General features: G+C 42.9%; 1 protein-coding gene across 3 annotated transcripts in view; it reads left to right on the top strand.

The window, feature by feature from the left end:
• Positions 1–19,611, top strand: part of ksr1a (kinase suppressor of ras 1a) — a 36,814-nt gene that overhangs the window by 1,094 nt on the left and 16,109 nt on the right. Inside the window, exons 1-4 of one of the 3 annotated variants that reach the window (XM_061751144.1) lie at positions 2,096–2,671; positions 15,727–15,867; positions 18,618–18,765; positions 18,852–19,341. In XM_061751144.1, coding sequence (XP_061607128.1) covers positions 2,459–2,671; positions 15,727–15,867; positions 18,618–18,765; positions 18,852–19,341 — 992 coding nt within the window. In that variant the 5' untranslated portion in view covers positions 2,096–2,458. Of the gene's footprint in view, positions 1–2,095; positions 2,672–15,726; positions 15,868–18,617; positions 18,766–18,851; positions 19,342–19,611 lie in introns of those variants that run through there. The other 2 variants (XM_061751145.1, XM_061751146.1) reach the window with 2 other exon arrangements.

Below are 19,611 nucleotides of genomic sequence, written 5' to 3'. Positions count from 1 at the left end.
TTTCAGCCTTATTCCCCGCTTCCGAACATCAAGTCAGCAAAATCTCAAAAATCAGATGTTTTCAGACCAAGTGACCGGTTATGTTTAGAGCGACTCTTCCTCCCCGATCTGCCCGGAAAACCGCTGACAATCATTACTGTTAAACCTATTTAATGTTTACGATCGCTAAGCCCAGGTGTGCAATCAACACAGAGTTCGGCCGAGCGAAGTGCTCTATAATTGTGATCGCAGATCATTTGGTTTCATTTCCGTTTGGTAGTTCGAGCTTTTTAAGAGCCACTCAGCAGAGCGACGACTCGCCATGACAACCCAGGCTAAACTTAGCTCTTCCCCAACATACAAAGATCTTAGAACAGTCAAGATAAATTACTTGCTGACAAATTAATACTCTCCGACTTGTCAGCGGCTTTGGCGACATCTTGTGACATTGTAAGGACGTTAAAGAAAGAGGACACAAATGCGAAAAGTATAAAAATACAAATAGCTGAATTCATGTATAGTCAACCGCAAAGAGTTTCACTGCACCCCTCTTTGGGTTCAGTATTCGATGGACAGCAAACAATTTCTCGTCACAATCTCGATGAGTGGTTATGTTTGTCATGGTTTAATCGCGCTGTGGAACGAAGCTGATGGCCCTTGCTTTGAGAGGAGAAATGTATTGTGAGACGGAGGCAGGGAACGCAAGGTTCCTTGAGAAGTGACTCACGTTCTATTGTGTAATCGGCCTCTATTAAAAGAAGGAACATCGCACTCCCATGGCATCAAGGAGATAGTTTGTTACAGAATGGCACCCTCTTCCTCAACACGAGGGCAAACTGCTTGAGCTTGCAATAAAGTGGGAATTTGTGACGTTTCTAAACGTTTCAGTTGATCCCTTTCAGTGTGGAAGCAAGTGTGAGTAGGAGGAAGGAGTGATGGTGCTGACCAACACCACCTGTTGAGACTTCTGCATTCTGTGTGTAAAAAAAAAAAAAAAAAAAAAAAAAACACTTTGTTCATGCTTTATCCCAATACAAGAGTGCATTTGTTTTTTTTTTTGTCGTTTTTGTTTTTGTTTTTACAGCCCCACTATGTGATGTCATTTGGCTCTCTTGCGCTCTGATTGAATAATGACATCTACTCTTTCGGGGCAGCTGCGGCCGAGTGGCTATAAATAAAGCCTGTGACTGAAGCACCCCGAGGCTCGATTCCCCCATTCGGCACAGACCGTCACAGCTGATGTGCCCTTGAGCCAGACATCTAAGTAGCTCCGCAGTGGCTCCCCAAGGCACCGGAAATATGTATTCTGCACCAGCGTGTCACTTATCTAATGATGTACACTGGCTGTTGGCTACTGAGAAACGGTCACTTGGAGAGGTTACATTTGTTGTGATTTAAGTAAAAATGTGTACAGTAAGAAACTGAGTTCATTTACAAGATGTCCCAGTGTGTCTTTGGGAATTTCGCTGCGCTGCACACATCAAATACTTTTAATTCATGTTCTTTCTTTTCCAGCTCAGCATCCCACATAGACATTCCAATCGACTACTGATGTCAAGGTAGAAAATGAACTCCGCCGTGGTGAGGTCGAGCAGCGTTTCCCACTTTTATTGAGCCGAGGCCCACATTTTACATTACAAAAATCTCACTGCACACCGCCACTGAATAAAAATGTCACAAAAAGTATAAATACTGAAGTAATAATGATGATGTCATCTCAGTGGACGCATAAATTAGCAATATAACACAACACTGGTACACTTACAGGAAGGCTTTGACTTGTTCTGTTGTATGAGCGGCACTGTTTATTGTACCTTGTACTTATATTTGTAGTTATTCCATTTGTATTTAATTTTCTGACAAATTAAGTGAAACTTGGTAATTTCCTACAGCGCCTGTAATGATCTCTCACAGCTCAAATGTATAAAAGTCATTTTAGTTTTCGTTTTTGTTGTTTCTCGGCTGTTTCTCGGCCACTTGCACATCTAACGACAGGAGAGTCCAAAAGCGGTTCCCTTTCCTTGTGTGTACGTGTGTGTCACAGACGGACTAGGGGGGCACACCCTGTCGACTACATTTCCCAGAGTGCATCGCGGGCCCCATGATGTTCCTAACAGCTGACAGACGGTGAAAGCCACTAGCAGAGCGCTGTGTGTGTGTGTGCGTGCGGCGCGCGCGCGCGTGTGTGTGCGCGTGTGCGTGTGTGTGTGTGTGTGTGTTGGAGGGGACAAGACTTTGTTGTCGCTAAACAACGGACTTAAACGTCAAGTCGAGGGACTTTTAAACAAGCGCCCTGCATCGAGGGTGTTCAGTGGATTAAGAGCAAAGGCGACATATTGCCTCCGGTTCGGAAGCTGGGGACATTGGCGCGGTCAGGTGCTTCTTGTCACAATAGTTGGCCGGGGGCTGCCGCATATGTCGGATTGGAGCCGTTAACGCTTCGACTCCAGCCCTCCCAGCCGAGCCCAAATGCCGAGGAATGGATAGTGCGTCTGCTATCGCCGAGAACATGGTCGAGAGTGGCGAGAAGCCGGCGAGGGGCGACGGCGACGGCGACGCAGCCATGGCCGCGCTCCACCAGTGCGAGCTGATCCAGAACATGATCGATATCTCCATCTCCAGCTTGCAGGGACTCAGGACCAAATGCGCCGCGTCCAACGACCTCACGCAGCAGGAAATCCGCACACTGGAGGTAAATCGGACGCGACTGTGACAAAAAGGCCGTCGCGAGTCTTGTCAAACTGCGGAGTCATGGAGCCGCGACGTCCGCCGCGGTCGCGTAGGCTTTTTTTGTTTTTCTTTTTTTTTTTTTTTTTCGGAGGCACCTACAAAAATGACGTTTCGCTATTCCATTTTTTTATTTTTTTGCATCAGCACCTGAAAGATGCTTGAAAAGCTCCCGTGTGACCTCTCTGCTTCCTCCCCTAAGGAGCTCCCATTGCTTAGTTCATAGCACAATTCATCTCGGCTTAATATCGAATAATCTGCTTTTATTTATAGAAGTGCACATGCTATGGTGTGCTTGTAATGTAGCCTTGACTCCTAGAGGCCCGCACGATTATCAAACAAACGAAAGGGGGGGGGGGGGGGGGGACCCGAATTGCGCCACATGTTCTTGTTTATTATTATTATTATTCTTATTATTGCAAATGCGATGCTCAGTTTAAGCTATCCTGCAACTGGATGCAGCGTTGGAATGACCTGACATTGCTCGCTTGGCGCAGGGCCTCTGCACACTATGCGCTCTCCTGCTATGTGGCACAAGATGCATGCATGCATGCATGCAATAGTACCAATCATGATTGCTTATGTACAAAACCCTCAACGTTTCAGTCATTTTAATCAATCTGCTGCACTCCCTTTAATATAATTGACATTTCACATTGTTCAGCTGACAAAAATCACGCAACCTCTTCTGTTTTATATTCGCCACCTTCCCTCATGTAATAGCCAGATTTATTCACTCGCCTGTGAGGCAGATGTGCTAAGTATTTTTATAATATACATCACTGTCCAAAAGACTTAGTCCACCATTTAATTTTCTCTTTTGGCAATGCTATAATGACTCACTAGAATGTCACTCAGTAGAGCACATTCCTCTGCCAGGTCTGAACTGTTTATAAAAGTGAAACCAAATGAATAGAGCCGCATCTTTGTTTCTTTGTGTTAATATTAATTAGTTGGCAGGCTACTTCCTGGTTTATGGAGGATTACGAACAAACGGGAGGCGCCGTTGTGACTCACGGAGTTGGATGAGTTGCACGCTACAAGATATTCCTGTTTCCATACCTTTATCCAGATTGACAGCCTTTTCTTTCTTGTCTCATGCACCTTGACAAAGTTTGGGGGGGGGGGGGGGGGGGGAATCAGTTTCGTTGTTGTTTAATCATAAATACGTCTGTCGTACTTTAACTCGTTTATACAATGTGTGGCAGAACATTTTCAGGACCGGTGTCACAAAAGATATATTTAAAACACAAACTACGAGTTTTCCCCTTCAATGTGCGCCAGACGATCAACGGGCTCGTCGACAAAAAGATCCGCCGGCGTTTGTTTTGTTGTGGAAGGACTCATGGCATGCAATGAGAAGAACATCGCTGAGTTGGAGCAGCCTCCTAATGCCTGGATCAGACTACAAGACAAATTTGGTCTTTCACAATTGCGCAATGTCAGACGACTGCCATAAAATCTTGCCGTATCTCAGGCAGACGGTGGCAACAATACGCGACGTATTCCGATGCCACCGCATCCCGTCTTTTACGATCGCTGGGATTTATCTTGTCAATTCGAACACTGTCGGAGAGGTGGAATCAGAAACCGTGTCTCGTTACCATTGCGACACTGGGGGGGGGGGGGGCGACAAAATGAGGAAAAACGTGCGGTGGTTGTCACTGGTTCTCGAGAGAGAGGACGTTCATTCAAGGATTGCTTGAGGTATGTTCACGTACTTTTAATACGATGCGGCTCGCAAGCAGGCAACAAAATGTTATGTAGTCTACCAAGCTAGTGCTAACACTAACGGTTGTACGTAAACATGCCAGCGTTCTGTCGAATTATGCTCTAAAACTTCGGTCAATATTGGTTTGTGCGCGTGAATAAATGTTGACAGCGGCAAGCGACGCACCGGTCACAATACGCAGTCCTATTGGTCGACGTCAAGGTACGCTGTCGGAGAGTTGTCGTTGATATGTCACACTGCACGGATCTTCCCAAAAAAAATCAAACGTTAGACTTTTCATTTTGGCATCGTAGGGCCAAATCGTTGGTCGTGGATTATGTTACACTACAAGACGTTTTGTCGTTCCCGGCAAAATATGTCGGATCCGATCTCGGAAATCGTCTGCGTTAGCTAATCGGGCCAATACAAGGGCTAAAATCCTGTAGTCTGTTCTAGGCATTACCCGACCTGGCTGTGTTTTTTGTTTTTTTTCCCCCCTCCTTCTTTCCCAACGTTAAGGGGGTCATGAAGGGGACCCGTTTTGAAGATGTGGGCAACATCCAGAGGGCCGTGACAACAGAGCAGTGAAGGAGCCCGAAAGAATCCTTCCAAAAGTACATGAAGGCGTGGTGGCAGAGAAGGCATTAGAAAGTGCATTAGACGCCAGGAGGATTACTTCGAGCAGTTTGAATTTGAAATATAGCTTTTGTGACAACAGTCCTGGAAATGCTCTGAAAAGGATACATTAAAACAAAGCCGGTACATGTACTATGTATTATTCTTTATTGCACGGAAGCCTCTGCTGTTCACTGTCTATTTGAGGGGCAGTGTTTATTTATTCATGTGGACAGTACACCTGGCAATTAATTAGGGCCATCTATTCCAGCATTGGCTGCTATTTGAGGACCTACTACCTCCGTCCTCCAACAATCATGCCAACCATAAGGCGTCTACAGTACGTACACATTTTCAAAAACTATGTACTACATTCTCCATCAAAGCCCCCCCCCCCCCCCCCCCCCCCTTTACCCTGCCAACTGTTGCCTTATTTGCATTATTTTTCACTCCCTCAATATATTTCCACACTTGGAATGAATTGTTTAATTCTATTTTCCATCTATGGAGAACACATCTTCTATAACCATAAAATAATTCCTGAATTCCTTGCAACTATGTACAGTATTTCTTCATAATACCCATGTGATCTCCCTCCAGGGTCGCTTCTCTCTGAGGTCTCCACGGGATCTGCTTATGCTCCCTGCTCGTTTTTTTCTTTTTCTTTCTTGCAATCATTTAATTTGCAAGATGATTAGAGGAATCATGTCATGGACTGTATCGAGCTTTTAGGAACAATGCCACAGCATTTGATGAGAGGATGTATTGTGCAGGCATTTTATGTGGATTTTATATTTTTTCTTATTTAGCTGGACAAATATTTTCTTCTTGACTTTAACGCAGGCAGCACGGTGGAGGAGTGGCTAACAGGTGTTTGCATCTTCTCCCTGTGCTTGCGTGGGTTTTCTCCGGGTACTTCTGCCTCCTTCTACATTCCGAAAACATACGTTAGGTTCGTTGAAAACTAAGTTTTCCATCGGTGTTAATGTGAATGGTTGTTTGTCTGTATTGTATGTGACTGACTGGAGAACAGTCAGGTTCGACCCTGACTCTTGCCCAAAGTCATCTGTGACCGGTACAGAAGATGGACGGATGGTTACAATGGATACACGGTTGATTGATTAGGTGTACAAGAATAAAACAAACTTGGATAATTTAGAGCTCCTAAAGTAATATTTGTAGAAGCTCTGACCATTTCATTTCAGTTTGACAGTGACACTATGCAGAGCCAATGTCAATACTGGCCTTTACTGTCGTGTCCATGAGCATGATGGACCATTGTTGCCCCCCCAAAAATCCCCAGTTCCTGTTGATGTTATGCTCGAAGTCTCCATCTTGCAGCAGACCATGCCATCCTGGAAGCTGATCAGATATGGTTGAGTACTTCTTGAGCGACGCTGACTTCCACAGCTAGTGTATTTGTTGTGAACCTCTCGTCAGACAATAGTTTGGCCATGCTTCTTGTATGAGTTTTGAATGCCTTTTGCGCCAAGCGGTCTTTCCCCCCCAGGTAGTTGCAGTGAAGAGCAATATTAGTTCATCCATCTGTTGATTGCAGTTCCTGAGATTAAATGACTACATTTACTGCGGTTTACCTAAATTATGTCTTGCTCTCTAAATCCCAAATTATAGAAAGCATCAAGAAACACCCAAAAAAAAAAAAAAAAACCTCTCACTGGTTAAAAACGAAATCAAACTCTTATTTTTCCAATCATTACATTCACACGATAAGTGCCTTGTCAAATACTATTTTAAAAGTTTAAAAGGACTACTAAATCTGAACGGAGGGTTCCCCCCCCCTCAAAATAGTTGCGGTTGATAGCAATGTTAATCTGTATAGCTGTCAAATTTTGTCCATATATTTATAATATACTGCGATTGGCTGGCAACCAGTTCAGGGTGTACCCCGCCTCCTGCCCGATGACAGCTGGGATGGGCTCCAGCGCGCCCGCGACCCGAGTGAGGAGAAGCGGCTCAGAAAATGGATGGATGGATGGATGGATATTTATAATATAGTTTAAGAATAAATGATTGCAGTTCCTGAGATGAACTGACTACTTTTGCTACAATTTACCTAAAGTTTTTCTGGCGGTCTCAATCCATAAATGTAGGGGAAAAAATTTCAAAAAAATGTGTCTTCTCCCTGGTAATCTAAAAAACAGCAACTCTTAATTTTCCAAGCATTACAGTCACACAGTCAATGCCAGGAATCAGTTAAATCCCATTTCTTTTGTTTTCTCTGACAAGGAATTTATTTGTTCATTGCTGTAAGGCAAATTGCTGCATTTTTTTTAAAGTCTTAATTTCTTTGTGAATAATACATTATTGTTAATGATATTTTTTTGAATCAAGTCGCTCACTGATTGATGGACGTGACGTTCCATAAAGAGGGTAATTGTAAAGGAGAGCCACTTTCTCTGAAGCACTTTGTCAGGGCCTTGTGGTTTGACCTGATTAGTGATCGTCGTAACATTGAGCTAGTGAGCCCAGTGCTCAGGTGGTCTTGCAGCAGTTGTATCTTGAAGTGGTGCTGGCAGCGCTACAGCTAACATCCTTTGCCTTTACTGGCACTGTTTTGACATCACTTCTTGCCATCTTTCACTTCTTGTTTGAAATTTCACTTTCATTTCTTGTTTGAGATTTCATTGTGATTTCACATTCTAAATGCCTGACATATTTGAGCATCTCCTCCGGACTTCATTTTCAATGCTCTCCTACATAATGAAGTGTCTCTAATGCTGCTTGTGACTTTTCCACCACAATAGTGGAATTATGTGGTTTGATTTCTTAACACATTCACTGCCATTGACGGCTTTAGAAGTCAAATATTCATGTTAACTGGGAAGGCTGGCAGTGAAGGAGTTAAGAATGCTAAATTAATTCAATAATAATGCCAGAGTCTGCAACAAATTTAAAGTGAAACGTTATCTCCTACTGATTTCAGTTATGGCTTGACATTAACCTTGATAGCATCAAAATATCAATTATCATCCTTTTATACATCATTTGTCTTACCGATATCACTTTCATGATATTTCTGTTTATTAAATTCCTATTTGGACTCAGTTAAAATTCAGTTTGCAAGATTGTTATTTGCTTGACATTCCCACACACCCACGTGATGGATGAGCAGTACCTGCTAAATGTTGCAGCTGTCCATTTATTCATTTGGGGGAAAAAAAAAAACAATACATTCTTAATTAATTCAACCACCTTTTTTTTTTCTTTTCTTTTTTTTATTAGTTTCAGTACATGATGTACACTCAAGATAAGGATCTTGTTAAGAAACTATAGCTAAAGAAGGGAAACAGAAACAGAGAATTTGACTGATCCTCCATATTATGGAGCCTAATTAGGCATTTCAGTGTAGTAGTACACTAGTAGATAAAAGAAAATACCTTACAGCTTTCTTTACTCTGTGAGGATATGGTATATGTTAGCATGCCAACTGTTTGCATGTTAGCAGTTGAGCCATTCTCTTTCAAAATAGTACCACAGGACAAAATGAAAATACTCCTCAATGTACCTCAGCATGTTCTCCACTCAGATTGCTCTATTGCTAGATGTTAGAATAACAACAATTATCTTCTTATAATTTTAACTAATCTCCTTTTTAAAATGGTACAGGACCGCAGCGCATAATGTCAAATGCTTAGCAATCTGCCTTCGCACCTTCTCGACTCAGTTTGGCATTTTACTGGATGATAGCATCGCAACCTTTAGCATTTTAGTTTTTCTTTCGCAAAAGTACCTAACACAGGACACGATGTCAAATCCTTGCTATGTGTTAGTATGTTAGCGTTACCAATTCTCATTGGATTTAATATGGAACCACAGGGAAAAATATAAAATCCTTATTCATATGCGTCAGCGCTTTCCCCACTCTGATTGCTATCTTCCCAATGTCAGCATAAAAATGTTAGCATGTTAGCATTTGATCTGTTCTCTTTCACACAGTTACAGCTATCCTTCCCAATCTCTCTTTGTGTTTTCTGTTACTGGTTGTCACAAACGAGTCAATTGGAAGATGTTTTAGCTGTATATAGACTCAGAACCCAATGCTACAAACCATGTGAACAACAAAACATCGTGCTTCCCTCATCATTGTGCTCAAACCTCAAACAAACAGACACGGGCATATACTGCAGATGACGAGAAATTTGGCTGACTCGAGATCTACTCTTTCTCGAATTGATTTGGTGGTACTAGTTTGTCAGGATGAACTTTGTGACTGGCTTGGAAAATTCCGGCTAGCTACAGCCACCAACAGGTGATCAGGTGCAAACTGTTGAGTCCCTGCTTGAGTTTGAAAGCAACTGAGTGAATGAACAGTGTGAGGTCAAAGTAGCGCTTGCACAGGTGGCGCCAAGTGGCCTTGCTTCAATATTGCACTGGAGTGTAATCAAGAGCGACTCCAATTCACTTTACATGCTCATTGAGACAGTTTTATTATTGCACTTGAACTGTGTGTTGTTCTGCCTTGCCAGTGAGAGGATAATGATACCGGCCTCTCCACATGGAGTGCTAACCGCTACTTCACTTTACGCATGTTAATCCCACTCAGTCTGGCCTCTGTCTGCCTCTCGTACTGCCTACGTTCTACTTTTTCTGCGGCCCTTTATAGATTTCTGAGTTTGGCTCCATCATATCCACTTTGCAGCGCATTTGTAGCTTGTCTGTTCTTTTTAAAGCTGGTCAAAATGTCTGCACAGCCCATGCAGCAAAGGCTCAGAGTTTTGTTCGTGATCTATGTTGTATTGAAATGCATTAATTATTTTATTTTTTACCAAAAATAAAAAATCCTCTCCTCTTTTTAATTATGGTGTTGTGCGACGGTGATCATCGAGCAGCATGGCGTCACTGTGTTTTGTCTCCTCTCTGTGCGGGAGAGGGCCTTTGCTGTGCGCATGTAGCGTGAGCTGTTTTGGCTGCATCTATATTTAGACATCTTCTCTTCCTACGCATTTTCTGGGTAGGTTGTTAAATAAGAAAATCAAATGACGCGCAAAGAGGCTGGCAGAGCAGAGAGGAAAGGGGAGGGCAGAATCAAAGCCAATCGACAGCGCCGCTGCTTATGACATGACAATTGCTGTGTGCGTGCGTGTGCGTGTGCGTGTGTGTGTGTGTGTGGTTGAGGAGAAAACAATAGAGAATGTGGCTCGCATGCGAGGACGGAGGAAGCGCGACGTTAGCGATTGGAGCAACAGTGACCCTGTCTCTATTTCCGTTTCGAGCCGCAGTGTGTGATGTGAACCTGTAAAAGATTGGAAACAGGGGTTGTGGAACCGTGTAGGCAGGCCTTGATCTATTCCTGAACCCACCCAGGATTAGTTGCATCTTGTAATTCTGCGGTAGGAAGGAGGAGGTGGTCGCATTTCTTTGCTCCAACTTCTAGTTGCCCTGTTAAAAGGCCATCTATCCTCAAATGTTTGTTAATTCAAATAAGCATACCTGCTATAATGCGCTGTTCACTTTGTCTAACGGTGACTGCTGGCGTGTTGGCTCAGATGTGCTTGCGTAAACAAGGACCCCACCCACACCCACACACACACACACACAAGTTTAGGAGCTCAGCAAGCGCAGGAGACAACAATGATGGAGGAGGAGGGGCGGCAAGCAGCTCATTGTCCGAAACTATCAAGCATATACGTGCCCCTTAAAGGTCATGTGACCTAGCTACTGCCTATCTCGGCCTCCCTGCCTGCACTATTTTTATCTCCTGACGCATTTTCTGAGCTCGGCTCCAAACTGTGCATCGTTATTTGCTCCTAAAATGTGCCATCTGTCCTGGAAAGCAGTACAGTATTAGGATTACTGTAAAGTCTGTTCCTGCTCCCTTGAAGACTGACACATTGCCGCCGCTAGAAATGAAAAGGATTCAATCAAATGACAACAATAAGGATCATTTAAAATGTACAAACGCATGCAACGCGAGTTTTATAGGGTTGCTGATGTTAGTCAATGACTAACCATTCTTCAATTTTCATCTTCCGGGTCGTGAGTGAGCAAACAAAAACTCTCAATAAAATCGGGCACAGTAAGGGAACAAAATTCCAAACAAATGTTTTGTGTCAATACATTTGATGACATTTCAAATTCAAACTAATAATTTAAATCTTTTATTTTTAGGAAAGTGCAACATTTTTTCAGGAAATGAAGGATGCAAACAAAAGAACCGCAATACCACTTTGAACAGTGTGAATTATTGTTACAGTATGACAACACTAATAATGGCATTTGTTATTGCTTCAGTGGCATCTGAGGAGCCCTGCGCGTTTCTGTTTAAATGCTGCTGGATTTAGCGTTTTTATTGTGCTATTTTTCTTCATGCCACACTGATTTTTTTCACATTCGCATGATGCCATTTCAAATCAGTTAACACGTTTGACGTTCTGGCAAATGCATGTCGCTCGCCGTGCACCGCTGCACTGCATTTGTTTACGGACCAGGCGTGTGGTTGGAGTGTGAGGCAGTTACACTTCATTGCCCCGTTCGATTATATAAGTGCCCACGCATTTGATGATCAATTTTGCGATGGATAACTACTCACGAGGCAAGCTTTCGTGTGCCACATAAAATAACGTTTCGGGCCTTGTGTTTGATGGCTGTGCCTTAGGAGCGTTCAACTTTTTAAAGGTTTCACTGTATTCTGGAGATGGGTATCAATGAAAGTGTGTGTTTCAATATTAGGATTAATAAGAGGATCAATTGTTTGGCCTTTAATGAGAGCTGTGCTGTCCTCATAGAAATGGAATACAGTGAAAATGCATGTATCTTCCTGTGTAAATATCCCATCTTTGGACGGTACTTTGTTTCTCAGTTTTGTGTCAGGGCCCCACCCCCGCTTGGCAAGTGCCATAACGTGGCAGGAACAATTGGAGCAGCGGCGTGTCGTGCTGGGCAGACTCTGCTGTGTCAGATGGACTCTCTCTCTCTCTCTCTCTCTCTCTCTCTTTGCTCTGCTCGCCTGTCCTGGCTGACACGCCGGCTGTCAGTCATCCCCTCACAGCATTAGGCCGTTGCCATGGTGTCATGGCGCTCGGCTGACAGGTGGGCTCTGACGCCATTTCTCTCCCCACAGCCGCCACCTACCTCCAGGCCACTCGTCAGTACTGTAGCTGCTTTCCTTCCACTGCACCGAAAATAATATGAAATAGGCCTGTTGTTATCTGCGCTTGTTGACATGCCCGTGCGCCCATCCTAAATGCCATCTCACTGAGATTAATGAGGGACTAGGGGACTTCTCACTTCTGTTATTGAGCAAGATAACGGATGAGTCAAATCCTCCGTAAAATGCCCACCATGTTTTGTTGCTCTGCCGAGCCGCATGATGACATTTATATGCGGGGGTTGCGTTTTGTCAGCGTTCAGTGTTTCACATGCATGGGAAAATCCCACTGAAATGTTGCTGACGACTCAGAAGAGAGGTTGCTAGGTAACCTGACGTCACGGGGCCGCAGTAGAGCACAGGATGGCAAAACGGGGCTAGCTCGTTAGCCACATCAAGTGAATTCTGATTCTCCTCTTGACGTATTTCATCCAGATCACAAGAGACACAATTACAAGAGCAAGAAGCTGCCCTTTTCGTCCACCTATTAAGGGAGATGCTTTTTAATTGTTGGCCCTTAGTCATGCATGCAACTATGCTAAAGTCACTTGAAATGGTTTGTTTTGTCAAATTGTTGATTTGGAATATGAGACAATTCCCTCTTGATAGCCCCTTCAGCCTCAAACAAATACTGCAGATTTTACATGCACTTTGCACTTCATTTGTTTTATCCAAACATATGCAGTACAGTTAATGTAGGGCTACAACCAATGATTATTTTAATAGTTGATTAATCTGATTATTCTGTAATTGATTAATTTGTTTAAATTATTAGGCCCTGAGCAGGTAGACCTGCGAGGTCCCGATTGTTTTTGTAGAAATTATTCTTATTCTTATTATTTTATTTGAGTCACGACAAACAAAGCCATCGTTGAAAGGCGAACTCGGTGATCCGTATGACCTACGGCTCTGAAAATTGGTACGCATATAGAGGGGACCCAGACGCACAAAAAAGTCAGCGCGACCGATATTGTAACTCCAACAGGAAGTGACCTATGACCTTTTGAAGGAAAAAAGTGCAAAATCTTTTTCAGGGTTTATACTTTTGCAAACTCCTCCTACAGCTTTCATCCGATTCACTTCAAACTTGGTGTGTATCATCTCAAGACATGGGACAATAAAAGTTATCAAAAGTTTTGTAATCCGACAAAGTGTATGACGGGGGCGGGCCTTCAAACATTTCATTCCACATTTCGCCACAAAACCGAAAGTCGAATTCTTTTTACGTTTAACCTAGCGCTACCAAACTCGGCTGACACCTGGAGTGACCCCAGACGTGCAAAAACTTCAAAGTCATGCATACCCTAAACCCAACAGGAAGTGACCTGCGACTTCATAATCGTGAGGTTCGCCCTTTTTCGCAAGGTTGCTGATCTATTCGTAGTACGTCACACCTACACCTACCAAACTTGGCAGGTACGTGTATTACCCCGAGTTCTACAAAATTGTAACCTGCCAGGACCTTAAACTGCAAGTACCCCAGCGGGGCCGGGGTACGAGGGCCCGATTATAGCTGCGCGCAGCTCTAGTTTTATTATTTTTTTATTTCCATCCTTTTATGCAAGAACAGGACATTGAAGGAATTGACAGTGCTGAAAATGCCCAAAAAATGTCATTATGATTCAGTTACTGGTTAGGTCCGTAATGTGTCAGAAAATAGGCAAAAATGTTGATCATTGTTTTCCAAAATAAAAGCAGGTGTTTCCAAATGTCTTATTTGGATTAAACACGGGATAATCAGTCTGCTTTCATGGGGAGGACAACAGAAATTTGAGAATATTTACTTTTGAGAGATTGAAATTCTGAGGATTTGGACAATTTTAAGTTAAACAAGGTCTCTAAACGATTTTGATTATCAAAATAGATGTTGATTAATTTGATAATCTATTAGATTTCGATTAATCGATTACTTGTTGCACCTCTAATTTAATGTTTGACTGTGGTTTTCAAGGATAATCAACTGCACTGCATCATACTGAGTTCTCGTAGTATATTGGATATGATTAGATTGTGCAGGTGTCTAATTCAAGCAGGGTGATAAAAAAAAAAAAATACCTCAATCTAGTTTCCCTCATCTGTTTGAAATACAATATTTTGAGGTTCATTATAAATGTCTCTCCAAAATTCAAGGCAATTTGTAAAATACAATTTCAAAAAACGTAGACCCTTAAAAGTTAGCTTCATTGACATTTCCATTCAATACTAAATCTTGTGCTGAATTGTAGCAGACAGCTGACACAATGTTGTTGTTTTTTTTCTCAATGTGTCTGACCTCCACTGAAGATGCTTTTTGTGCGCTGCCACAAAGTCTGCAGTCTTTTTACATCTCAAGGCCACTCTTTCCCAAAGGACCATCTGTGTGAGTTTTTATCTTTGCCTATCAGCAAGTGCGTCGAATGAGCGGAGAAAGACGTGCGCTCCTATTCAATGCTCAGGCACTTGAGAGGTGTTTTGCTGGTTGAGATGTAGACGGTGTTGCACGGCTCATCTAAAGGTGCCGCCTGCTGTAATGGACCCATGCAGATAGACCGCACGATAAGGGGACACACAATCCGGCACACAACTCCGCCTGCAAACCAATACTGTGGTGTTCATTGTAATACATACAATGCTTACTCATAGGACCACTGCACTTACTATATATCCATTTATCCATGTGTAAAGTCTGTTTTACCGTAACTTTGAAAACCCAGTGTATGGTGTTTATGGAATAAAATAGATCATTTGGTATATTTACTTCTTTTATCCAAAGTGAATAGTGTATGTTGTGATCTCCTCACTGTAGTGTAACTCTTATATCACACAAGTAGTGCAGCCCTCTGATTTCCAATTTAAATTGATTTTTTTTTTTTCCTGCTTCGCTTATGAAAAAAGTAAATGACAGCCATTATTCCAAAAGTTTTGCTGTTTGTTTTTTCTTACCTTCGGGAATTTGCTGTATTTTTCCTGATACTATGCAAGCTTTTAACCTTTTTTTTCTTTCTTTTTCTGTAAGTTGTTTTTAGCATGTACAAGTGTCACTTTCCACTGAAATATACTTATAATACTTTTCTGTACAGATAATGTAGAGTAAATAAAGTTACATTTTAATTGACACTGTCATAGAGGTAATCATGTACCAATGTGTTTGTTATTCTGGTAGTATTTTCCAGTTGACTACAACTACGCTGCATCATACTGGTGTTTGTCTAATGTGACCTTTTGAAATTATGATTTTTTTTTGGTTTTTTTGGTTTGTTTGTGTTGCAGTGCCTGTTACCAATAGTATCAATCAAAACTGAGCATTATTGTCTTTCTTACTGCAAGTTATTTTATTAGATTTTTTTTTTTTTAAGATTTTAGCCACATTACATTTGTATACTTGTGAATGTAGTCATTCAAAAGGTGTCTTGCACATTGGGCGCACTGTGGAACTGGGTCAAACACACACCGCCGGTATGTCGAGTTGTGTTGTTACAGCAGGTTTGTTGGGTTAAGAATGGAAAAGCTAATACACTACGTATTGACGATATCCTGCTAGTGAACCGCAGCTTCTTCAGTGGCTGCCCCTCCCCTCATGTGTCATGTCCTCTATTGCTTCCTGCAGGTGAAGCTTGTGAAATACATCTGTAAACAGCTGCAGTGCAAGCTAAAAGTGCCAGAGACCGAGAGGCCCGACAACCTGGACAGCTACCCACGCTTGCGAGACTGGCTCCGCACCATCAATTTACCACCAGAACTCATCCAGGTAAGTCACGCTGGCCTTTAGCTCAGATTGTGTACGTCACGTTTCTTCCCGTATATCTGTTTAACAACTCGCGATGGCTTCACATTACTACAAAAAACTGTGATGCGAAAGCTATGGTCATTTTTTTTAAATTAAATGGAGATTAATAAAAAAAAAAATAACAAAAAAACTCTCTTACCACATAAGTTGGCTGGTTGCTCAACAAAATGTAGTGGAAAATTGTACCAAAAAAAAAAAGTTTTGATTGCACAATTTTCACAATCACACAACAGCACTGTCAGTGTAAATGCTTGTTGCATAATATGGAGACCACCACAGCAACACACTCCCAAACATACTGCACATGCTGTTTTATTCACACTGTTGTCGGTATTCTGTTGTGGCTATGGAAGTTCAGTTCAGGAGTTAAGTTACTTAGTTGAAATACCATTAAGTCCACTGCGATTTATAGTTGAAGTCATTGTTTTTTCCGATTGTGAAAAGCTCTTTGAATGTGTTCGTGTTCTCGTTGAACCACTTGTTGATTGTTGACTTGGTAGCGCATCAAATTCCAAATTGCACAACGTTAGTATGGAGGATGTATTTTGCTGCAAGGCAATAGTAGCTCGTTACCAAAAGTCCTCATTTGCATCAACAGTCCCGTTGATGGACATTGCATTTTGAAAAGAAAAACTATGTGGTGGTAGATTTGCTACTGAGTTAAGGTTTCAGATAATCGATACAGTATATTATCATAGAAAGTAGGCTTACGATCCAAGAGGAGCCAGCAGTGTTTTGCTCGTTTAAAGTCACTCTGAGGAAAAATAAAAATGCTGCATAAAAGTATCTGCTTGTGTTGATTAGCGGGACCCCTGTCAGATACAGTACGTACTGTCTGATGCCGAAAATGAAGAGCCCTGAGTGCTCAGCAATGAATATTTACCCGATTCTGACCTCTCGGCGGGGGAGTCGCTCTTAAGAGAAAGATATCGTACTGCTAAATTCCTTCTTTACTTGAATTCTTGTAGCACCTAACTACATACCGGAAAGAAATACATCATTGCTTTTCGCTTTCCTCTTTGGCAAGTTCAGTGTAGCTGTCATTCCTCAACATATTTGTTCGTCATATTTCACTGCAATTTTTTTCCTTCCCATTTCTTGCTTTCCTTCCTGTGCAGCTGCAAACTGTCAGCTACTGTCTGTCTGTTTTTCTTGTCCTTGTTTGCTTTTGTGTTGTGACCTCACTGTAACATGATCATTGAGGATGTTTCTCTTGCTTGTTATTCTTTAATACACCCCGCTCTACTTTATGATAATCATTTTCCAGTTTTACCAATTTTTAGTATCCTGTGTGCTTTTCACTAAGTCAGACGTGCTCCGTTTGACTTCATACGAATCCTCACAACCCTTCCCTTTAAATAGTTGTGGAAAACTATACATATTAAAATAACTTACACGGAGCAACAAGTTAAATCATCACAGCATTGGCACTGGCAGAGGTATGTTTATGTGCTTTAAATGTTTAGAATTCAGATTCAGATTACTTTATTAGTTCCAGAAGGTCGATTCAGTTTTACAATCCACCCGTCCATAGTACAACAGTAACAACTACAAGGAAATAGATATATGTCCACACACATACACTTATGTAAATACAGACACACAAAACACAGTAATACCCCGTGGCATCCCAACAACCACAACCAGTGACCGCACAGCAGGACATGCAGAATGAATGACTGCTTCTAAATTTATTTCCCATTTTGTACTGTGTAGAATTGCACTGCATCATACTTAGAGAGCAATTCCAGAGGAGAACTAAAGCTCAACTCATTGGAGTTGCACAATTGAAAGATTTGATTTTGTTTACTTTATTCAGTGACCCAGGCCGTGCTTTGACGCCGTGTCTCTCATGTCGCCCCGTATCGGTATTTGGGAAAACGGAAAGCTCGGTGCTGGCTCACTTGACTGTCCCGTGTAGCAAAAAAGCACATCACAGAAAAAAAGCAGCCGACCTTGTCATTTAAACTACTGCATTACACAAAACTAAAAAAAAAACCTAAACCTTTCTCATTCCCCACTGAAAAACAACCAAAAGAGGTATCATGTGGTTTGCACGTTTTATTCATGGATGGTATTAATAAAGAAACAAAAACAGAGTTGTTTTTTTCTCTGAAAATTATGGCCAAATGCTTTATTCAAGCAAATATGTTACCTCGATGCCTTGCCGTGCAGTTAACAGTTGTGTAATTTGTATGATGTTACCAATAACACACGTTGTTAAGATTGGCAAGGTGGGTGTGTCTACCACTTTCCCTCAATCTCTTCTCCTTGTGGGTGCTTTTGTCTGTTTGTGCGCTTCCCTTTGCTTACAGTGGACACATGAGTGGAGGACATTGGCCTTGCTTTCTGATCACTGTTTGCCCTGTCAGAGCACAGCTTTGACCTGACTGATAAGCAATTGCGCACTTCCCATGTCCAAAAACAACATCCCAAACTCACTGGGCTTGCTCTCGTTTCCTTCTGATTCATAAATGATTCTATCCGGTCATATCTCTCTTCCCCGGCAAAAAAGATGTAGGGATTTATGATATCTTTTCCAGTAAAATGGTGACTGCAGAAAAAGGCTGGTATCGAGCTCGTCCGATTTAGTAAGTCATCGATATTGGCGCCCTGAACAATATGAAACTGCATGTTTGCGCTTTCTCAAAGTGATCAATTGTTGTCTATTTGAATCCTTATCTTTTTCCCTTGACTTTGCTTCTGTCCAGGCAGTGGAAGCGAAGTTCTCCCTGGATGCCTTACTGCAGATGGCAGGTGCTCAGGTGAGGGACACAATGCGAAGGCTTGGCTTCACTTCAGAAGAATGTGCCCGACTAAGTGCTGCCCTCTCCTGCCTAAAGAGCGCAACTGAAGCCGGTATGTGGCTTGTCACCATCTGCCATCGTTTTAATGTGTTCTCCATAGATGCACACCATATTATTCCACTCTTGTCTGTGGTCCAGGGGGTGAACTGAAGGAAGACAGCACAACTTGGTTGTCTGAGCCCACCAGGAGGGACAGTGGTTCTCTGCTGACTGCAGATCAGCTTTCCGGCCTGGGAAATCCGCTCCGGCCGCACAGTCCCTCGCCTCTAGCCCGCCCGTCCACCATCCATTCAACACCCTCCACTCCCTGCGCTACTTTTCCTCATCCCCGCTCTGGCTCGGTCTCGGCAGTCTCCACGCCAGAGGCGCAGACGCCGCACCTCTACGGTGAAAGCCCCCTCACCTGCGCGTTCCCCGCGTCCTTAGGTCGCTCCGCCCGGCTCCACGGGCACACTTCCACGCCACCTGTAACGCCACCATCAAAGCGGCGTCACCGACTGAAGCCTCCGTGCACCCCGCCGCCTCCGTCCCGCAAAGTGCTGCATCTGCTCCCCAACATCACCCTCACGCGCAGCAAAAGTCACGAATCGCAGTTGGGCAACCGTATAGAAGACTCACTCACCAACAGGTAGGTATTCGGAACACTGGAAGATTGCCAGATGCATTTCCCATTTTCTTTGTGCTTTTTATTTTGTGTGAGCGGCGAGCTACATGGGACTTGAGTAGTGCTGTGTTGTTTGCGTTGGCGAAGGGAGGGGAGTGGCCACCTGAGTCATGGCCCCTGCTGGAATCTGATTGGCCCCCCTTGGAGAATAATGTCTCGTCATTGGATAATTTGTTTTCCCTCAGGACCGCTAGCTGGTTGATACAGCGTGGCTTTGATGCTGTGGAAACTCTG

The sequence above is a fragment of the Phyllopteryx taeniolatus genome, chromosome 17 (assembly GCF_024500385.1).
Source record: "Phyllopteryx taeniolatus isolate TA_2022b chromosome 17, UOR_Ptae_1.2, whole genome shotgun sequence".
Classification (NCBI taxonomy): domain Eukaryota; kingdom Metazoa; phylum Chordata; class Actinopteri; order Syngnathiformes; family Syngnathidae; genus Phyllopteryx; species Phyllopteryx taeniolatus.
This window is presented reverse-complemented; position numbering and strand designations above follow the sequence as displayed.